The 20,851-nt window shown below is 36.6% G+C and overlaps 1 protein-coding gene across 1 annotated transcript; it reads left to right on the top strand.

Moving 5' to 3' along the window:
- The first annotated feature begins 16,795 nt into the window (after positions 1-16,795).
- Positions 16,796-20,606, top strand: LOC141609190 (RNA polymerase II C-terminal domain phosphatase-like 4). The gene is made up of 3 exons (XM_074428351.1): positions 16,796-18,108; positions 19,961-20,310; positions 20,443-20,606. The coding sequence occupies exons 1-3, from the start codon at positions 16,939-16,941 to the stop codon at positions 20,462-20,464; spliced, it is 1,542 nt and encodes a 513-aa protein (XP_074284452.1). The 5' UTR covers positions 16,796-16,938; the 3' UTR covers positions 20,465-20,606.
- Positions 20,607-20,851: the final 245 nt, after the last annotated feature.

Genomic DNA, 20,851 nt, shown 5'->3' with positions numbered 1-20,851 from the left:
GTGGAACATGTTTATGTGGGTAATGGATTTTAATAATATGGCAATGTTTGTAACATGTGAATAGGGGATTTTATGTTGTATATTATGTTATTGTGTACGTAAAGTTATAAAATAAAAGCATGTGGTAAATCGTGATTGACAAGTTAAATAATCTATGTGCATGATTAATATTGTTGCTTGGCTTTTGAAAATAGTAACATATGATTATGAATACTGGTTTTATGAGTTTTGGACTGGTTTTGTTTGCTTGGTTGTTGTTTAAGTTGTTTGGAAGTAAAATCAAGTAGTTGTGTTTTTCGATTATAAAGAGGTTGTCTTTAAACTGTTATAACTTGAGATGCGTAAATGATTTTGATGTGATTCCAATTGGAGGTGATAGCTTGTCCTTTTACGATTCTAACGATAGGTCACATGCCCAAAACGACCAAGTAATGAGTGAGTTATGACTGTTTTACGAAAACTGGACAGTGCTGAGAATTGTGGTACTCGATCGAGTAGCCTTGGTACTCGATCGAGTAAGGGGGAACTCGATCGAGTACGTTAGTTACTCGATCGAGTAGCCCTGGTGATTTGTTTTACGTGCTTCTGATCTTCACCTACTCGATCGAGTAAGTCCCTTACTCGATCGAGTGGGACTACTCGATCTAGTGACCCTGTTTTTGGGTCATATGCTTATCTTTTGACATTCGTTGCATATTATGTTTAATTCAAAGTTGTTATTTTACTTCTTTATGCATTGTTTTACATGTAAGTTGGTCTTGATACGTAAGTTACCCAATCTATGGGGTGGTGAGTGGCACCTTATGGTGAGTATGAGTTTGGTGGGAGGAGATGAGCTATATGTGGTTGTGCTGAGAAGTGGAAAAAGAAAAAGAATATTGATGAGCTGATTGAGGCATGGTGCAAGTTTTGGTGAGATGTGGTGAGTGATTTATTCGCGAAATTGAGTGATGTAAAAGTAAGTGAAAGTGGGTAAGGGATGATGTGGGTCTAAGGAACGTGAGAATGAAAAGATTGAAAGGAAGGTTTGGATAGTGGCAACTTGAGATGTGTAAAGAATTATGGAGTGAGATGGTTAGGAGTCGTGTGAGTCAAGAATATATTTAGTGAAAGTTCGTTTTAAAGGGGTTGTGATGAGTGGTATATAGTGAACTTTATGGAGACATGTCGCGAGGTGGATTTGTAGACAGTGAGTGAGTTTGGGAGATTTGGTTTATTAAGAGGTGAAACTACGTGTGATTTCTTTGGGCATTTAACGGTATGAAATGAAGTTGTTTAAAAAGTGAACGTTGATTTTATGGATAGGTTAGTGACAAGTGTGAGCGATAGCATAATAAGAGAAGATCCATGGTAAGAAAGAGTGAGATGATATCGACATGAAATAATGGGATTTGAGCTTTGGCAGAATGAGAAGGTAACCGGAGCACTAAAGAATTAGATAGAAGTAATAAGGAGTTGAGCTATTAAATGGTATTGCTGAATGTGAAGAGAAAAGAAGAGTAAAAAGTAAGCTAAGGAAAATTTTCACCGGAGTTGTGTGATATAAAGGTAAGGAATCATCGAAATGTGTGATATTGTCATGAGGATGTCAGTTAATGGTTATATGGGAGCTTCACGACAACATGATTAATAATGAGTTTCTAGGAATTAAGAGAGTAAGAGTTGGTGGAGTATTTACACGATAAGAGATTTTTGGTGGAAAGTTAGATGACGATACAATTAAGATAGTATTGGGAATAATGTCGAGGTAATTTTGTTGATGGGTTTGATGTTCTTTATTTGGGGATGTTAACCAAAGATAGGAGAAAAACCGTGTTGTTTCGATATGAGTGTAAGAGGTTTGATATACGAGCAGTGGTGGTATTGTGGTGTTGTCACTAGTGGTTAAGGGTGATGATAGATAAGAAAGACAAAGAGTCTAGAGAGGTTGATTTTACAAAGGCCGGATTGATATGTATGGTTGTAAGGGAGTATAAGATGTGGTTATATGAGGCGAGCGCTAGTGGTTGAATATTAATGGTATGGCATGAGGTGATGGTTATGCGAATGGGAAAATATGTTATGAGAGGCATATGAGTTAAGCTCGGGCGACAGGTAACCTTTATCGAGTGGTAACTTACGTGATCAGGATTGACTAGTTGGATGTAATTATGGGTCTATGATGTGTATAAATGTTTGTGTGAGGTTCTGACCTCACGAGAAGCGGTATGGTGTGATAGTTATAAAGATGTTATATGAATGTTTGTGATATATGTAGGGTACGACAATCTGATGGAATGTGGCTAAAAAGGTAATAATTTGATTGATTTGGCATGGCTAGTTATAATTTTATGTGTATTTATAACACATGCGTATTCCGTGAAATGGTAGAGATGATGTTCATGAGGTGCTTATCTGTTTATCCATATAATATGTTGCGTTGTGATTTAATAAAGTGGATTTGAGTAAGTTTTTCTTGTTTGAGAAGTTATGCTGAGTCAGTGTTTATGGGTTTGAGTAAGTTGTGATGTCTATCGGTGCGGTTGTGGTGCCTCGGGTGGTGATCCGGGCACGGTACTTCGTGTTGTGATGCGGGTATTTTCGCACTGCGGTGCGGTTGTTGGTGACGGTGTTGTGATGCCGTCACCGGTTGTGGTGGAGTAGGCGGGATGATTATGATACGAGTTTTCGAAAGTGCATACCAGTTATACATAGATTGTTGTTTTGTTTGCTGTTGTTCTTTGTGAGTTTTGGTTGACATGTAGACTGTTGTTTTGTTTGTTGATTTTTCTTACCAGTTTCAACTCGGGTGTGAGGGTAGAGTATGATATGGGAGAAAGTTGTGTATGTTTTGTTGTTGTGATGGTATAGTGATTTTCTGTTGATAAGGCACAGTTGTAAGAGGTTGTACAGAACATTTGACCTTGTTATAGATGAGACATCGGTGCACATAGGCATGACAAGTGATTCGTAGAACATGTATGGTAATGATCTGAAAGCTGCAGGTGGTTTTAATCTTTCGTTGGGCCAGTGAGGGAAGGGTGTTTGGATTTAGTGTCTTGTTAAGTCATGTATGAGTTTTGCAGTGATGAAAGAAAAGAACTTGAGGATCTTGTGTGAGTGTACGTAACACGTGTGGATCGTGAGTTATGCTGTTGGCGATAGAAGTTTTATATAGTCTATATAGAGAGGCATGGCATGTTGCGGTAATGTGGATAGTTGGAGTATTGGTTATGCTAAGGGTTTTGCGGTATTAGTTAGATGGAGTGCAGAGTGAATTGAAGTATGAGAACTGTTTAAGTAGGAAAGCCTTGGAAATAGGAACGGTTATAGAAATGAGGTTATAGGCGGTTATCTTTGACATGTGGTGGTGATGAGGATGATGAGATGATTTAACTAAGGATTTAGTATTAGTGAGTTACGAGGACGTAACATTTATCTTAAGAGGAGTAGGATGCGATAAAAGAGATTTTGATGGTTGTACATATGGTAGTATATTTGGAAGTAGAGTGTTGGTGTAGCATAAGGTATGGATTTGTATATGTTGTGGTTGATAGTGTTAAAAGGTCATGGACGTGCTTGTAGTAGTTCAATATTAGGAATGCGAGAATACTTCGATAGTGTTGACAGTTGGATGATGAGGTTATGAGTGTGAGTAAACTTCGAGGACGAAGTTCCTTTTAAGGGTGGTAGAATGTAACATTCCGTTTGATGTTTATGTAGTTGGTTATGTATGGAGTTAGTGTCGGGAGAGTTTATGATGTAGTTGATACGACATCGTGAGCGAGGTGTGGAGGTAGGAATAGTTGGTAGAGTTGGTGTTAAGAGTTCATGGTTTCATGTTCTGTAAGTTGGGGTTTTGTTTTGAGTTCTTAGTAGCTTTGTTGCGTCTTGACCGAGTTAGTATGTTTGTTTTTATGTATGGGTTGAACTTCGGGGACGAAGTTCTTTTTAAGGAGGGAAGACTGTAATACTCCGTATTTATGAGTCTTTGGGTACTCTATCGAGTAGGCCTTACTCTGTCGAGTAAGGGTGAGTTGCGTTTTAAAATAGTTTCGACTGTTGGGTACTCGATCGAGTAACTAGGATACTCGATCGAGTAGGGGGCACTCGATCGAGTACCTTAGCTACTCGATCGAGTATCTCGGCAATGAGTGATAATTCGACGGGTTTTGTTAATAACACGGATTAATATATAAATCTTTCCGTCACTTTCATAATACACTTTTACAAACCTAATAGCATTAAAAGGGAGATTCAAGTTACGTTCTTCGCATTCATCCGTGTTGTTGACAAATCCCGGAGCTTGAGAGGTCGGATTCCATCGTTCTTTATACCTTTGTGATCCTTGCGTCGAGGGTAAGATCTACATACCAATTTTATAGTATTTCGTCAAGTTTCGTTAAACCCTAATTTTGGGATTGGGGGTTTTGTGTTAGTTTTGTGATTGTTAGTAATTATGTGATTATATGTTAGGAGGAGGATTCGTAGAAAAGGATTTGTGATACAGCTGTTGAGACCGTCTGATTGTGTTGCTGTTCCAGGTAGGATTTCCTACTCAGTATTAGTCCCATAATGGGATGATTGTTGATGTGTTGAGATTGATTGTTTGATATAGTAATTGTATTGTGACGATTGTGATTGTGATTGTGGTTGTTGTCTATGGTTCTCGAGGCGTGTCCTCGGCTGAGTGAGGTCACTTGCGGGAGTGGCTTCACGCCCTAGTTTCTCCTTTTGTGGAACCCGCCACAGAAGGGATGTGCACATTAATGGACAGGGTTATCGCTCATTATGAGGAGCGGGGATTTGGTGGGTACGGCTGCGGTCCCCCACTGGCAGGGCTGGTCCAGTGGACAGTCGGTGATTGAGATTGTTGGAATTGGTGTGGTTGTGTGTGTGACGGTTAAGCTGTCTGTTTATCTTATTGTTGATATATATTGAGTTGTGTGATTAGTACTGACCCCGTTTAAATGTTTTAAAAACTGTGGTGATCCATTCGGGGGTGGTGAGCAGTTATTGAGCAGGTATGATATGATGCGTATGGGATAGCTGGGATGAGTCATCACGTGGCAGTTAGAAGTCTTCCGCTGTGTCAGACGATGTTTTATAGCTTTGATAGTTTTAGCTGTAGACCGTCTGAGGATCTTGTATTTCTTTTATCAGTTTGGTATTGCTATGTAATCACTTTAAATTTTATTTACTTTTAAAGTTGTTTCGTTATTGTCTTATGAATATCATGCCTCGGGTAACCGAGATGGTGGCATCCTTATACCTGAGTGGTCCTGGTAAGGCACTTGGAGTATGGGGGTGTTACAATAGTATGACATTCTATTATATTAATAAATTTAGTGTATTTATTTGTTCTATCAAAAACAAAATATTATTCTTAATCATTCGTTTGTCTATATAGATTCGCTTCTTAAAGTTACAAAAAATTAGCTACCTGAAAATGAATGATGAGAATTAGAATTAGCAATTGCGATTCACTTACTATCATTGTTGATCATTTTCTCAAAATGATGCAACTTTAACACGGTTGTGAATAATAAATCTGAACTCTAACTTTATTTTCTATCCATACTCTTTAAAAAGTCTAGAGTTGTGTTACTGTTTTTTGTAAAAAAGAACAAAATATGACCGATTCACTTTATTTCTCGTACTTAATTATCATATCCAATTAACTTTATTTTGTGACATTGACCATTTTTCCCATTCTATATTTCAGTTAGAAAAAAGGAAACAACGGGAGCAAGTGCAAAAACTGTAGAATATAGAGTTAGTTAGGAAAGTTAGTTAGATTAACCGACTCAAACTAACAGCTATATAAATACACAAACCCATTGTACTCGAGAGTTTTATCAGACAATTCATTCATCTCTCTTAATTCTCTCTTCTCTCTAATTACATCAATTTTTATTTATTATATCATGATCTAGATTGATCATACTTCATATGGTATCAGTGGTTTAAGATCCAAAATCGCTTCCGCACATAATCAAATCATATTCATTGTTAAATCTTTGAATCTTCTTATCTTCTCATTCAATTTCTTACTCAATCATAACGATGTCACAACCTAAATCAGATACCCAAGATTCTCTTTATTTCCCTCTTGATGATCCATTGTTTCTGTCAACAACTGATCAACCTGGATTGAAGTTATCAGAAACATTGTTTGATGGCCCTAACTTTCTTCAATGGCAGCGAGAGAACATCCAAGCGTTCCTTTCAAAAAACAAAATTGGGTTTGTTTCTGGCGAGTGCTCTCTTCCTAACAAAACTGATAAGAGGTATAACACCTGGATTCGTTGTGATATCTTTGTTTCTCGTTGGATTAAGAATTTTATGATTAAAAGTTTGTAAGATAATTTTCAGTATACTCAATCGTCTAAGCATCTTTGGTCTGAATTAGTTGAACGTTTTTGGCAGTTAAATGTGCTAGAATTGTATGAATTAAAGAAAGAACTTACCAATGTCAAATAAGAAAATGCTTCTTTGTTGGAATATTATGGTAAAATCAAGGGGCTTTGGGAAAACAAAGATCAGATGGATCCTATACCTCAATGTAGTTGTGGAATTATGGCTAAATGAACTTGTAATATGCTCAAACGCTTGGTTGAAAGGGAAACCCGGTCAAAATTAATTCAGTTGTTGATGGGGTTACATGCTGGGTATGAACAAGTTCAATCTTCTTTATTGTCTATGGACCCTCTTCCTCCTATAAATAGGGCATTATTAGGGGTTTTGCAGAAAATTGAAAGGTAGAAATATATTAATGACAATAGTAGTTCTGTTGTTCTTGCGAGTGTTGCTTATGCAACCAAGAAAAGATTTGTCAATCACAAATCTGCTGAGGATTCCACAAAAGGGAAACATTCCAAGGATAATTTTAGTCATCCTGCTGCTCCTGGTCAGTTTGTTATACCTTGTGCTCAGTGTGAAAAATCCAATCACAAGACTGAAGATTGCTTTCAATTACAAACTTGCTTATTTTGTGAGATCAAGGGACATATAATTGAGAATTGATACAAAGTTAAGGCCTGGAAAGCTAAGCAGGCAAAGATGAATGTTAATTCTACTCCTTCTGTTAAACCTGTACCTCACAAGACTGCCAATAACGTAGAAGTTTGTCATAATCAGGATACTGAATATGCTCCTGTATATGGTCCTATTTCTCAGACTGGGGGGGGGGGGGGGGGCATACATTAATCCTTTTTATCCCACTTCATCTGGTTACAATCAACCTGCACGTACTTCATCTGGCTATAATCAACCTGTCCTGCCACTGCCAAATTTTCAACATGCTTCTACATCTGCTGATATTCCCCAAGCTTCTTCTCAGGTTTCACCAGATATTGTCCAGGGTATTGTTGATTCAGTAATGAACAAAGTTCTTCAAGTTTTATCTGAGAGATCCTCCTCTTCTACTTCTTGTGATCCAAATTCCCAGTCTTATAACCATTTTGCAGGTATTTCTCCTCCTTATTCACTTGTTAATTATGGTTTCTCTTTTTATAAAGATTGGATCATTGATACTGGAGCCTCTGATCACATGACCTCAGATATCTCCATCTTACATGACATTATTAGTCTGGCACATCCATTGTTTGTAGCATTACCTGATGGCACATTGAAACCAGTTTATAAAACGGGCACAGTTTACTTAACCAAGCATATTACTTTGTTTGATGTATTGCTTATCCCTGATTTCCAACCTAACCTTTTATCTGTTGGCAAATTAATTTCTAAATCTGAAATGCTTGTTACTTTTTTGAATGATACTTGTTTATTTTAGGACCCTTCAAGCCATAATACAATTGCTGTTGGTAAAAGATGTGGAGATTTGTACACAATTAGGGTTTCTATGCATCATAACAATTGTAATCATTCTGCTTTATGTTCTGCTAATACTGTTAAGAAAATAAATGTAGCTCTTTTTCATTCTAGACTAGGACATACATCTGTTGAGAAACTGAGACATATGAATCCTGTTGTAATGCAAGGAATTAATAAAATGTTTTGTGAAACTTGTGTTTTGGTCAAGCATCAGTCTTTACCTTTCTATAGAAGTCTTTCACATGCTATTCAATGTTTTGATCTTGTTCACATGGATTTAAGGGGGCCATATAAACAGCCTGATAGAACTGGTGCCCAATCCTCCTTAACTATTCTTAATGATTATTCCAGGAGTACCGGGACTTTTTTACTTCAACATAAGACACAAGTTCCAAATTAATTATTAGCTTTATAAACTTGGTAGAAACTCAGTTCAATGCCAGGATAAAAGTCATAAGGTCAGACAATGGTACTAAATTTTTTCAATCACAGTGTCATGATTTCTTTGCATCTAAAGGTATAATTCATCAGAAGAGCGTTGTTGGCAAACCTCAACAAAATGGTAGGATAGAGAGGAAGCATAGACACCTCTTAAAAACTGCTAGAGCTCTTAGATTTCATGCCCAGCTACCTATTAAATTTTGGGGTAACTACCTTCTTACTGCAACCTATTTAATTAACAAGCTTCAATCATTTGTCTTAAACTGGAAAACCCCACATGAGTTATTATTTCACAAACAACCGGTTTATGATGAACTAAGAGTCTTTGGGACCCTATGTTATGCAACTAGACCACCCACTGTAAGAGATAAGTTCTTACCTAAAGTAAGAAAATGCATTTTCATTGGGTATCCACCAGCTCAAAAAGGATATAGACTTTATGATCTGGAAACATATGATGTCTTTGTTAACAGCGATGTAGTTTTTTATGGACATTGCCTTCCCTTCAAAACTGATGTTATTCAGCCAATTGCTGCTGATTTTCTCACTAATCTTGAAATAATAAGCACCTCACATCATGATTCTTCACAAAATATTATAAATACTATTCCTACTACAGTTAGTAATACTACTCCTCAAAATACTCATAGTAATACTCATTCTAGTACTGGAGACATTTGTATACAGTCTATACTATCTTCAGAACCTCCCACTATGAGGAGATCAAGCAGAAGAAGGCAACCATCAGTCAAGTTGGTTGATTATCATTATCCTACAACATCAACTGCTTTTCAAACTGCTGTTCTTGGACAGCTATATGATTTTGATCCCAGTTATACTTCTTCTCTGTATAATGTCATCAAAGAAATTGAACCTAGATATTATAGTCAAGCTAGTAAAGACTCAAGATGGATTACTGCAATGGATCAAGAGTTGTTGGCTCTTGAGAAAAATAACACTTGGGAGTTAACTGAACTTCCTAAGGATAAGAAAGTCATAGGTTTTAAATGGGTATACAAGATAAAGCACAAAGCTGATGAGACTATTGAAAGATTCAAGGTAAGACTTGTGGCTAAAGGCTTTAATCAGGTTAAAGACAAAAACTACAAACACACGTTTCCCCCAGTTGCAAAGTTCACTACTGTCAGGACCTTACTTGCAGTTGCAGCTATAAGAAAATTGTCTCTTTTCCAGTTAGATGTCAATAATGCCTTTTTTACATGGCTATATTGATGAAGAAGTGTATATGAAACCACCTTTGAGTTATACTAAAGCAAAGGTCAAGTTTGTAAGCTCATAAGATCTCTTTATGGCCTGAAACAGGCATCAAGGCAATGGAATCAAGAATTAACTAAGTTTCTGATACAACTTGGTTATGTACAGTCAAAGCAGGACTACTCACTTTTCACTAAGCAAGATCCTCAGACAAATAAATTAGCTCTGGTTTTAGTGTATGTTGATGACATACTATTGACTGGTGATGATTTGACTGCCTTAGATACTTTGAAAGAAGAATTGCATTCTAAATTCACCATTAAGGACTTGGGTGAAATGAGGTATTTTTTAGGCTTAGAAATTGGGAGAAATGAAACTAGTATCATGATGAACCAGATGAAGTATATTTTGGATATCATCAAGGATGCAGGGTTTGAGGATTGTAAAGCTACATCTTTTCCTATGCAGAAGGGCTTAAAACTAGTCATTAATCAGGGAGAACTTCTTCCTGATCCTGAAGTTTACAGAAGACTCATAGGCAGACTTCTATATCTTAGTTTGACTAGGCATGACATAGCTTACAGTGTCCAACATTTAAGCCAGATTCTAAGTCAACCAAGAGAGCCTCATTATCAAGCTGCACAACATCTTATTAAGTATCTAAAAGGAACACTTCAATAGGATTTGTAAGGCTATTTAAAAGCCATTTCAGTTTATCATTGCAACGATTGATTTTAAGAAAAAGAAAAGCTGTTTGCTTTGTTTGGTATTTGTTGTGTGCAATTACTGAGTCAGATTGATGCGTTCGATCCAAAACTAGTGATTAATTAGGACGCGTTTCCTAATTGTTACTCAATTGGAACCAATAGATCTTGGTTAGCCAATCTCGTTCATCAAGTTATAGGTCTAACTTGGTGTCTGCTTATTCCTTGTTTTTGGTATTTAAAAATCAAACAAAAAAACACATAAAAATCTCCAAATGTGTTAATTAAACCCAGAATCGTTAAAACGAACAGTTCGTCTGACCGTTCAATCTGTTCAGCCTTACAAATCCTTTAAAAACTGAAAAGAGCATCTCAAAGGTCTAAATAATTGCCATACTTATTAAGCAATTTAAACCCCCTACTAAATAGCATTTAAGCCTTTTAATTGATGCAATTACTAGGCTAATAAACACCCTAATAATGCTGAAACTTTCAGCCTATTCCAACATTACAAAGTTATAAAAACAAAAGTAATAAGTTGTAGATGGGCTTGTCTTAATTCAACGTGGAACTGTTTGATACCGCTATGCCCATGCCCGGGCTCACCATACTCATATGGAACATGTTCAAGTAAGGCTTACGTCTTCAATGAAAGCTCGAGATGCATTTAATCATTCCCTAGATTCCTTCCACCGTCCCCCAAATTGTAACACCCAGGATTTGTAGGAACGTTGTTGACTGACCATATTAACTAAACAGACCTTAGGAATGATTGGTAAGGGATCAGACTGGTAATAGGAGACATTTTGATTAGTTACTCGACCTAGCGGAGGCCACTCGGCCGAGTACCACCAGTACTCGACCGAGTGGAGTCTACTCGGCCGAGTATTCCTATACTCGACCGAGTATGGCGGCTGTCGACGTGTTATTATAAATGCGAGTTCGCGAGATTCATTTCTAATTTCTCATTCCCTCGACAGTTTCTCCTTCTCTAACCCTAGACTATCACCCTACTCTATCACTCCATAGCTTTATACCTCCAAGGAGTTAGCTTAACCCCTACCATGGGAACGTCGGGACTCGCGGGGCAAGGAAGTCGTGAGTGGTGGTTGTCTATGTCGTCGCTGATGTGCAAGGTTAGGTAAGTTGCTGCCTTGTGTCCTTTTGAGTGATTATTTGAGTATAGTTGTGTAATAGGATATGGTTACCATTGTTAGGGTGCTTTATGGAGTCGCACGTGGCTATGATTGGGAGTCTTGCATGCTTTGTTATGAGGTAGGGTCTCCCTACTCAGTCTACTGTTAATTGAATTGAATTTATAATTGTATTGTGAATCATGGCTATCCGCTGATCATCGGAGTATAGTGGTTGTGGTGGTGTTGACATTGTCATGTGACAGCTGCGATGTTGTGATTGAGATTGTGGTGGAGTCACTTGCGGGAGTGGCTTCACACCCTAGTTCGCCCTCCGTGGAACCCGCCACGGGAGGGGATGTGCACATTAAGGGACAGGGACTGGTAGTCGCTCGTGAGGAGCTGGACTAGGTGGGGATAGGCTGCGGTCACCCACTGGCGGCGAGGGTTACCTGTTGCGATGGGTAATCTGGCAGGACTACACACTCCGTGTGTAGTCAGTGTGTATACCAGGTGGTGAGTTGGAGTAGTGGATGATCAGCTATTTACTTTATTGTCTTGTCTTATATTTGATTAGTCAGTACTGACCCCGTGTTGTTCTGTGGTATCTGCGGTGATCCATTCGGGGATAGTGAGCAGTTGACTTAGCAGGTATTGTTGATTACTGCTGCTGGGATTGGAGGGATCGAGTCATCACGCTACTGGTCTAGAGATGGAGAATCATGATTGTTGTAATTGTAAATCTTTAGAGACTTGAATAGTATATTATTGTGACCGATATTCTATTAATGTAATTTTGTCCTTGAATTGTCTAATTTGATCTACTTCCTCGGGAAACCGGGATGGTGACACCGTCATACACTAGAATGGTCCTTGGTAAGGCGTCCTGGTGTGCGGGGGTGTTACACAAATAATCATCGGGAATGCCTTAAACTGATCTCCGACTTGCATTGAATCCGCCCCTCCATTGACCTGTATCCAACTCGTATCAGATAGCCTGCAAACCCCGTAAATCAGATAAGCCACCTGAGAGTGACGAGGAACCCGCAACAGCTACCTTCGGTGTGCACGGGGTAAATCCTCGGGTATACGAGATAGCCTGCAAACCCTGTAAATCTGGTAAGCCACCTGATCGAGAGTGATAGACTCGAAGTCTAATAGGCATGGACTCAGGCCATAAATATTCTACAATATTTCTCTTGGGAAGGCTTGAACCTGGGTCTCCTAGGAATTTCACCCGAATTTTAACCACTAGACTTCACCCTTACGAGTCATCCCTCTTTCTTACTATCGCAAAATTATATCCTCCCTCCTTACACCCTCAATTCACTATATCCACAATCATTAACAACTCCTTCCAGTCAATAATGTTAGTACCCTATTACCACAATTAATCTATCATTAAATTGAAATTAAGTGGCAACATAAAAAGAATTTAGTGAATTGTCGTGAACCCCCGCAATAACGCGGAAAACATAACTTATAAATTCAAGCGGAAATTACGAAATTTTTGAAACTTTTAAAAATTTAAAGCGCGAGTTCATTAAAATCCAAAACACAAATAAAGATTTGCGGAAATAAAGATTAAATTATACAAACGTGATAGTCAAGGTGAGGAAAATTATATCCCTCGAATGACAAATGATAAAAGGTGAGTCTAAGCAATCCTACTAAAACGACTACTAGTCCAAGGTGCTCGCTAGCTCACACGTCTAAACCCCACAAATGCATCTTCATAAACCTGTCATTCATGTAAACATGAAAGCCACGATCGAGGGGAGTAACTCGGGGTTCTCCCAGCCACATTATGTCAAAACGAACATAACAAAGAACATGAACAAATAATCATATTAGATAAGTTATGAGTGAATCGACTTATAACTAAACATGGGATCATACGTGTTTAAACCAACAAGGATAAAATAAATGATGGAATAAACAAGTAAGTAAGGCATAAGCAACAATAAAATAAATGGAGAAGAAAGACAAGGAAACAGACACGACCACTTAGCCACGAGCCCGTATTTCAAGGAGATATGGCCAAAGTAACCATCCAAATAATGCAAGACATTTATCACTCTTAGACTATAATTTCCCCGGGTAGGACTTCGATAATAATACGGTCCTAGTCTAAACCTGCAGATTCTCGGGTGTACATCTCGATTCGACGTGCGCCAGCACAGCACACACCCAAGACTCGACTACTAATGGAGACCGAGTACCCCAATCGCCAGAACAGCACGAAAGTGGCGGAAAGACTAAGATAAGACTCACTTGCCAGCACAGCACAAGTGGCCAAAACCATACTTGCCAGAACAACACAAGTAGGCCAAACCCGTACTTGCGAGAACAGCACAAGTAGGGCGTAAATGTAAATCAAGCATATATGATAGTACTATGACATTTCTACAAGAGTACGACTCTTACAAGTAATTATTTATAATAATCTTTTCATACTTGTAACACAAAAATAAATATTTCATTTCATATTTAAACATGCCGGTTAAATAAAATATAACAAGCGATAATGAATCATTTACGTTATGTGAAATCTACAGAATAAATGTGACCAACTCAAGCGACTCATTTATGAGCCCATCAAACAAGTCATAAAAACCCAATACTTGAAGTCATAGGAAATCCATCAAGTTAATCATGCAAAGTCCAACCATGTAATCATGTGAAGTCCAACATTTAAAACATAACAAGCCCAAAAGAAGGAAGTATGTAAATTCTCCATATAAATTATAGTGAACCCAATTTATAAAATATAATGAGCGGTAGGTGAATAAACGTTTCATTTCTCATTCACATGTTACTTGAACAAAGTATAAATAACCGATAACAAATGAATTAACTAATATGGACCACGAGGCAAAACGTAAACAAACCAAAATCCGAACTACCTATAAGCATATACGAGTCAACAAGGGAAAACTTTGGTCATGATGCGAATAAAAAGCATAAACAACCATCATACACAAAGGATATATATTTATAGAACTTGAAACGGTAAAACGGGCACCATTTACTCATACGGACTCCGAATCGAGTGATTCAAGTGGCTAAACCACCTAATTTTTCGTCGCCGATCCATTTGTTATATTTTCAGTAGCATTGGAAGTCGCACCAGTCAGATACGACGGGTTCCAGGCCAACACGGGTCACCCAAAATAGTCTCAAAAATGCAACTTTAGGAAGCTAAATGGAACCGTCTCAAAACTGAAACTTTAAGCAAGTAATGATACTAGTGACATATAACAACAACCACATCTAATTACCCGTCTCATAAGAAGGCCAAAGATACCATCTTTACTCAATTTAAGCAAGTAAAACCTTGTATAAATCCATCTTAAGAAACTACACATATAATCTCATAAGAATCACAATTACTAGCTTATAACAACAAAACATACCATATAAACATATAAATGACATAATACCGAGTAACCCATCACCGTTACCTCATTATTTCTTCAAAATGCAAGATTCCGACTCAAAACCATGCCGGTTGCCCAAAAGGAAGCTCAAGAACCGAGTTCCCAAGTAAGACCTTGAAAATCGTGCCATAAAAGTCACGGCCATCAGTAAGGGTGAGGGAAAGTCAAAATATTTCTTACCTAGGAAGATGGATGGCGAGGAGAGGGAGAGATAGGCGCGAAAATCGTTGAAAACCGATAAGAAACGAACGTTTTATGGCCATTTTAGTGAAGGAGGTGGAAATTGTGTAACAATGGTGTTTTATGTTTGTTTTGTTGAGGAAAGTTGCTGAAATTTTAGAGTAGAAGGAAGAAGATAGGGTTTTGAGTGTAGGATTGGTGGAGGGGAAGAAATAAAAGAAAGACCCAATGGTCATCCTAAGCCCAAAACCTTAAATTGAGTCGATTTTCCACTAAAATACGTTTTAAACCTACTACAAACTTAAGACGGATATTTTTTTTAATATTAACATTATTATACATGTAAAGCCGCATTTTTATAAAAACGGATTTAAAATATAAATAAAATAATAAAATGGCTAATTAAATTATAAATGCCAAAACAGAAAATTCGCGGGTGTTACAATTGTGGTGGAAGAGGGGGAAGGATTCAGGTTAGGAAAAAAGTAGAATTTTTTTTTAGGAATGGGATTGTGGAGAAGGAAATAGGGAGACATGAATAAAGGGTGGGTAAGTGTTGAAAAGAATGATGAGAGGTAAATTGGTTGGATTAAGAAGTTATGATGGTAATGGAGAAGTAAATGAAAGAAAGATGGTACAACTAGGTTAAGTTCTTTCTTGTTTAATTTTAACTTATTTTAGTTTAATTTAATTCTATTTTAATTCAGTTTAATAAGTTCTGTTCAGCTTATTTTATTTACCAAAAACTTTTACTTCAGCTTCATTTACTTCAGCTCAGATCCATTAAATTTTGTTCGGTTCAGCTTAACTCCATTCAATTAAGTTCGTTTCAACCGAAAAGAATAGAGCCTTAAAAAGGGTTAAAGATTATTTGTGTTAAGGAGGCGGAAAAGGGATTTGGTTGATGGAGTTAGATTAACAAGGAAAAAATAAGTTGTTATGCCATGTTCTTTTGAATCGAAACCGTCTGAACTGAATTTAATTGAATTTAATGGAGCTGAACTGAACTTAATGGATCTGAACTGAACTGAATTGAATTCAAATAAAGAGTTGATTTGTGAAAAGAAAAACTGAACTGAATTAAACAGAACTGGATAAAGTTGAATTGAACTGAACTGAACTGAATTGAAAAAAACAGGGCCTTAGGATTGTTGGAGGTTCAATGATTAAAGGAGGAAATAAGAATAATTAGCGTTAAGTTATGTTTTTGTCAAATCTTCCGTTTCTTTATGGATATCGTCGGTTTGTTGGGCAAAAGAAAAAAAATGTCAAATGCCTTGGTCTGAACGAGCTCAGATATTAGGTACTTATTGGAAAAAAAAAATATATATATGTTTGTATTTAAAGATTTAAGATAATAACTTATCCGAAAATATAATATTTTACAATAATATTTTGGATTAAAATATTGTATTATTGAGATAAATTAAATATGATAGAGATCGGGGAAATAGTGTTAGTAGTAGAAGTACATAAATCTTAGGGCAAAATAATGATATTTTCACCACATTATTACTATACAAAATTTGACTATTACTAAATCAATAATCCTGAAAACTTATGCAGTGAGTATATAGAAAGACGATCTGTTAATAAGTTTATTGAAAGACGTATCACAATAAGTTATTAGGAAAACCGTCACTCAAAATATTTATGAAACCTAAATAAGATAAAGATTAATTAGGAAAATAATAATAATATTATTACTATAAATTAAAATCTTGAATTTATTTATGTAAATATTTCCTAATACAAAATTACCCCGTTAGAAGTGGGACACCCAAAATATTTTATTTTCCTAATTCAAAATTACTTCCCTAATAACTCTCGGAATTCGAAACGTCTTCGCCGCCCTGTCTTTCCTATAAAAGCCCACGATTGCAAAACCACAACACCTCGCTTCTCAATTCTAACCTTCTAAATTCTCTCCTAAAATCCCCAAATACAAACCCTAATTTCAATTTCTAGTTCAAATCTTCAATTGCAGGTTGAAGATACTCTAGTCAATCCATGGCAATTGCTTTACACAGTAACAATTACGCCGCCATTGGAGGAGATATTGCTAATTCAAGAAGAATCTTCAAACGCGTAATGAAGAAACAGGATTCTGTATCGTGTTCGCATCGTAGAACCTGGAACGATTTCTGCCTTCATTGCGGTAAGAAATTGCGTGCTCATCAAGTTAATTCTACACCGTATTGTAAAAATCGTAATCGTACTTGTTTATCTAGTATTAGTACTAGTAGTAGTTTAGAAAAATCGACGAATTTGCGAGACGGTTGTGATAATAAGAAGTTGTGTTTAGTTCTTGATTTAGATCATACGTTAGTTAATTCGACTGCGATTAACGATTTAAGCGCCGACGAGCAGTATTTAACTAGTTTAGATGATGCTTATAGACACGGTTTAATTCGATTAGTTCGTATTGGTGTGTTGACGAAGTTACGGCCGTTTGTAAGAACGTTTTTGAGTGAAGCGAGTAAGATGTTTGAGTTGAGTATTTATACTATGGGTGATCGTACATATGCTCTTGAGATGGCGGAGCTTCTTGATCCTGAGAATAAGTATTTTGATTCGAGAATTATTTCACGAGATGATTGTGTAGATAAACATCACAAGGGGTTAGATGTCGTGAAAAAGCCGGAAAATTCAGTTTTGGTTCTTGACGATACTGAGAGTGTTTGGCCACAACACAAGGAGAATCTTATGTTGATGGATAGATATATGTATTTCTCGTCAAGTTGTCGTCAATTTGGGTGTAATGCTAAGTCTTTGTCGGAGTTAAAGAGGGATGAGGACGAGATGGATGGAGCCTTGTCAACGATTTTGCAAGTTCTTAAACGAGTCCATAACGACTATGTTGGGTCTCTTGTGGGTAAAGATGTGAGGCAGATATTGAAAAACGTCCGAAATAGGGTTCTTAAAGAGTGTAAGGTAGTGTTTAGTGGAGTGTTTCCTAGAAATTTTCAAGTTTCTGAACATAAATTGTGGAAAATGGCTGAAGAATTAGGAGCAACTTGTTGTGTTGACATGGAGTCGGATGTCACACATGTTGTTTCAAACGATGGAGGAACTGTTAAATCGCGTTGGGCAATCCTCGAAGACAAATTTTTGGTTAATCCAAGCTGGATTAAAGCTACTTATTATCTTTGGAGAAGACAACTTGAAGATGAGTTTAAGGTATGTTACCAAATTACAACATACTCTATTGTAGTCACTCTTTTTACATTTTTTTTTATCGAAGGATCTCAATTATTTCTTTACGTTTTTGTTTATATACGATAGATTTGATATGAATTTACAACAAAACTATTTCCCTCAACCAAATTGGAACCCATGCATGATCTTTTGTTGTCCCTTTAAATAACTTGGCCACAAGGCATGGCCTCTTTGCTAATAAGATATAGAAACCACTTTGAAAAATTATTAATCGGAATCCAAGATCTTTGATTATTATGTGATTAATATGTGTATTAGATTAGATAGTGTGAGGATAAGAAATTGCAAGTGAAAAACAACTTCCCTTCTCTTGATTTTCACCATTCTAAATAACTTCACTTTTCTTGACTACCAGGCCAATGACCACCCAACCAACCACCACTCCCACTCTTGAAAAAGCCTCGCACGCCCTCCTTGAGAAAGGTTGGCCTAAGCTTGAAAGCTTGAAATCAATAGAGGGAACGAATGGTAGAAAAACCATTGTGTCCATTGCCTTGAGAAAGCGATCACAATTGTTGTTTTGCTCAACTCCGTTTTAGACCTCCGTAGTAGCCACCATGGTTAAAGAAGTTTCAAAAAGGGCAATCCATAGCCCTAATAGAGAGACCAGGTGTTTGGCTATTTAACGGTGGAGGGATGTGGGTAGCTTGTTTGGTCGGATTATGTGGGTGGATTTTTTGGTGATCGAGGTTGGGTAGCGATCTTGTATTCTCAAGTACATATGGGAGGTTATGGTATGTTGAGGTTTGGTAGGAGAAAAATAAGTGAAAATAGGTGTCTGGAGGGAGTATCACTTTTGTGTGTTATTTTGCTATTTTGTTTGTTGATAGTTAGATCCACTTATTTTATGTGTTTTCTTTTTAATATTCTCTACATTTTTCTGTTTTCATCTCCTTTAACTACACGGTTTTCAATGCGTTAATTTGCCCTCTTTTTTGGTGCATTTGTATGTTAATTTTATCGTTAAAAATATTCTTTGGTGGAGGACTTTTAATGGTAAATGTAAATATATTAGCAACATATGACAATTTATTATAGTTTTTAAGATATTTAAGGTCAAAATATCAAAATATTGACCAAAAAGTCCAATGGGAAGAAAATTTCAAATTGGAGGGAGTATAATTTAGTGTTTTTCTAGAGGGAGTTTAATTTAGTGTTTGTTTAAGTGTCGCCCTTGTGTTTTACAAATTCTACGTGGTACCCTTGTTTTTTAAAAACATCATTAATAACCCCTAAATTTGGTAAATACGTAGTTTTTTTTTTTGGTTTAAATGAGCGCTCTACTTGTGCGGGTGAGAATTGAACCTCCAACTTCATGGTTGGGGTAAGAGAGCTCTTACCACTTGGGTTAACTCTTGTTCTCTCAACTTAGTAAATAGTTCTTAAAAGAGCATTTTTTTTGTATTTTAAGAGGTTTTCTTTAGTCAAACTAATGAAATTCAATTTTTAAACAAATTATTGTCAAAAGATCAACAAAAGTGCAGAAACTTAACAATTAAAAGAGGCGGATTAGATCATTTTGAATATTCTAAGAGGTTTTAATTAGTTTTGGTGTAACAAAGATGTTTTTGAAAGACATGAAGTAATACATAAAATTCGAATAAACAGAAGTGTACTATGAACAAAAACACAAGGGTGTCATTTTTTTTGTTCTTATATAAAATCTTGTTGACCTCTACATTTATATTTCTGGCTTAAGTGTTTTTTTCTTTCACAATATCTAATATAAATGTGGTGTTATTGTTTGGCTCTGATTTTATTTGATTGGTTATTGATTTGTTTCACTTATTTAATCTCTTTTTTTCTTTATTAGGTTGCTAATGATAAGCAAAACAAGTTCATCAACAAATTTTGGTATATCCTTAAGAAAGATAAACTAAATGGCATTAATTTTCTCGATTGGTATCAAGCTTTGAGAATAGTTCTCAAAATAGAGAGAAAAGAGTATGTCCTTGAGACACCCCTTCCTACCAAACCAGAAGCGAGTGCTCCCCAAGCGATACATGATGCCTTTAAAAGGCACACTAGTCACTCTAGTGAAGTAACATGTATTATGTTATTAACGATGAACTTTGAGTTGCAAAAGCAGTTCCAAAATATGGAAGCATACGACATGATCATGCAACTAAAGAACTTATTTCAAGAGAAACATAATATTGAGAGGTACATTTCAACTGTTTCTTAACTAAATTTTTATTGACATATTTTTAGAATTTTTTAAATGATGGATTCAACTTTGTATGAGTTGAATGTCATGGGAAAGACAAATGTCTAATAGGGTTTTGTGCAATATAGGAATGGAGAGAAAAAACATTAATGTGGGTTAAGAAGGGTGTTTCAGGATGTAACATGGAACTTTGAAGCATTGTCATTCTTCTCTCTATTAATCTTCTGAAACATCCTAAAGCACATCTTGAAAGCACGATTGATAGGAGGAAGAGCACATCTGGAAATCACGATTGATAGGAGGACGGACTCCATTGGGAGTAAGGTTGTCTATTCATAACTTGAGTCGAGACCCATCAACAATTGAATCGATTTGGCTTGAGTTTCTTGATCAAGAAGATCAAGAAGTCTTTTCAGAGCATGTTGTAACTACACATGTTGTAAACACACTTGGACATTGGACATTGGACATTGCACCACATGTGAATTGAGGCATAGGATTCATATTGTCAATCTCTTTCCAAATTGTCCTAATCTT

Source organism: Silene latifolia, chromosome 10 (genome assembly GCF_048544455.1).
Source record: "Silene latifolia isolate original U9 population chromosome 10, ASM4854445v1, whole genome shotgun sequence".
Taxonomy (NCBI): Eukaryota; Viridiplantae; Streptophyta; class Magnoliopsida; order Caryophyllales; family Caryophyllaceae; genus Silene; species Silene latifolia.
The sequence above is the reverse complement of the archived record's forward strand: the minus strand, read 5'-3'. Positions and strand labels throughout refer to the sequence as shown.

Coding starts and splice junctions, on each gene's coding strand:
- LOC141609190 (XM_074428351.1), top strand. CDS start 16,939: ATGGCAATTGCTTTACACAGTAACAATTACGCCGCCATTGGAGGAGAT. Junction 18,109..19,960: donor AACTTGAAGATGAGTTTAAG/GTATGTTACCAA, acceptor TTTCTTTATTAG/GTTGCTAATGATAAGCAAAA. Junction 20,311..20,442: donor GAGAAACATAATATTGAGAG/GTACATTTCAAC, acceptor TGTGCAATATAG/GAATGGAGAGAAAAAACATT.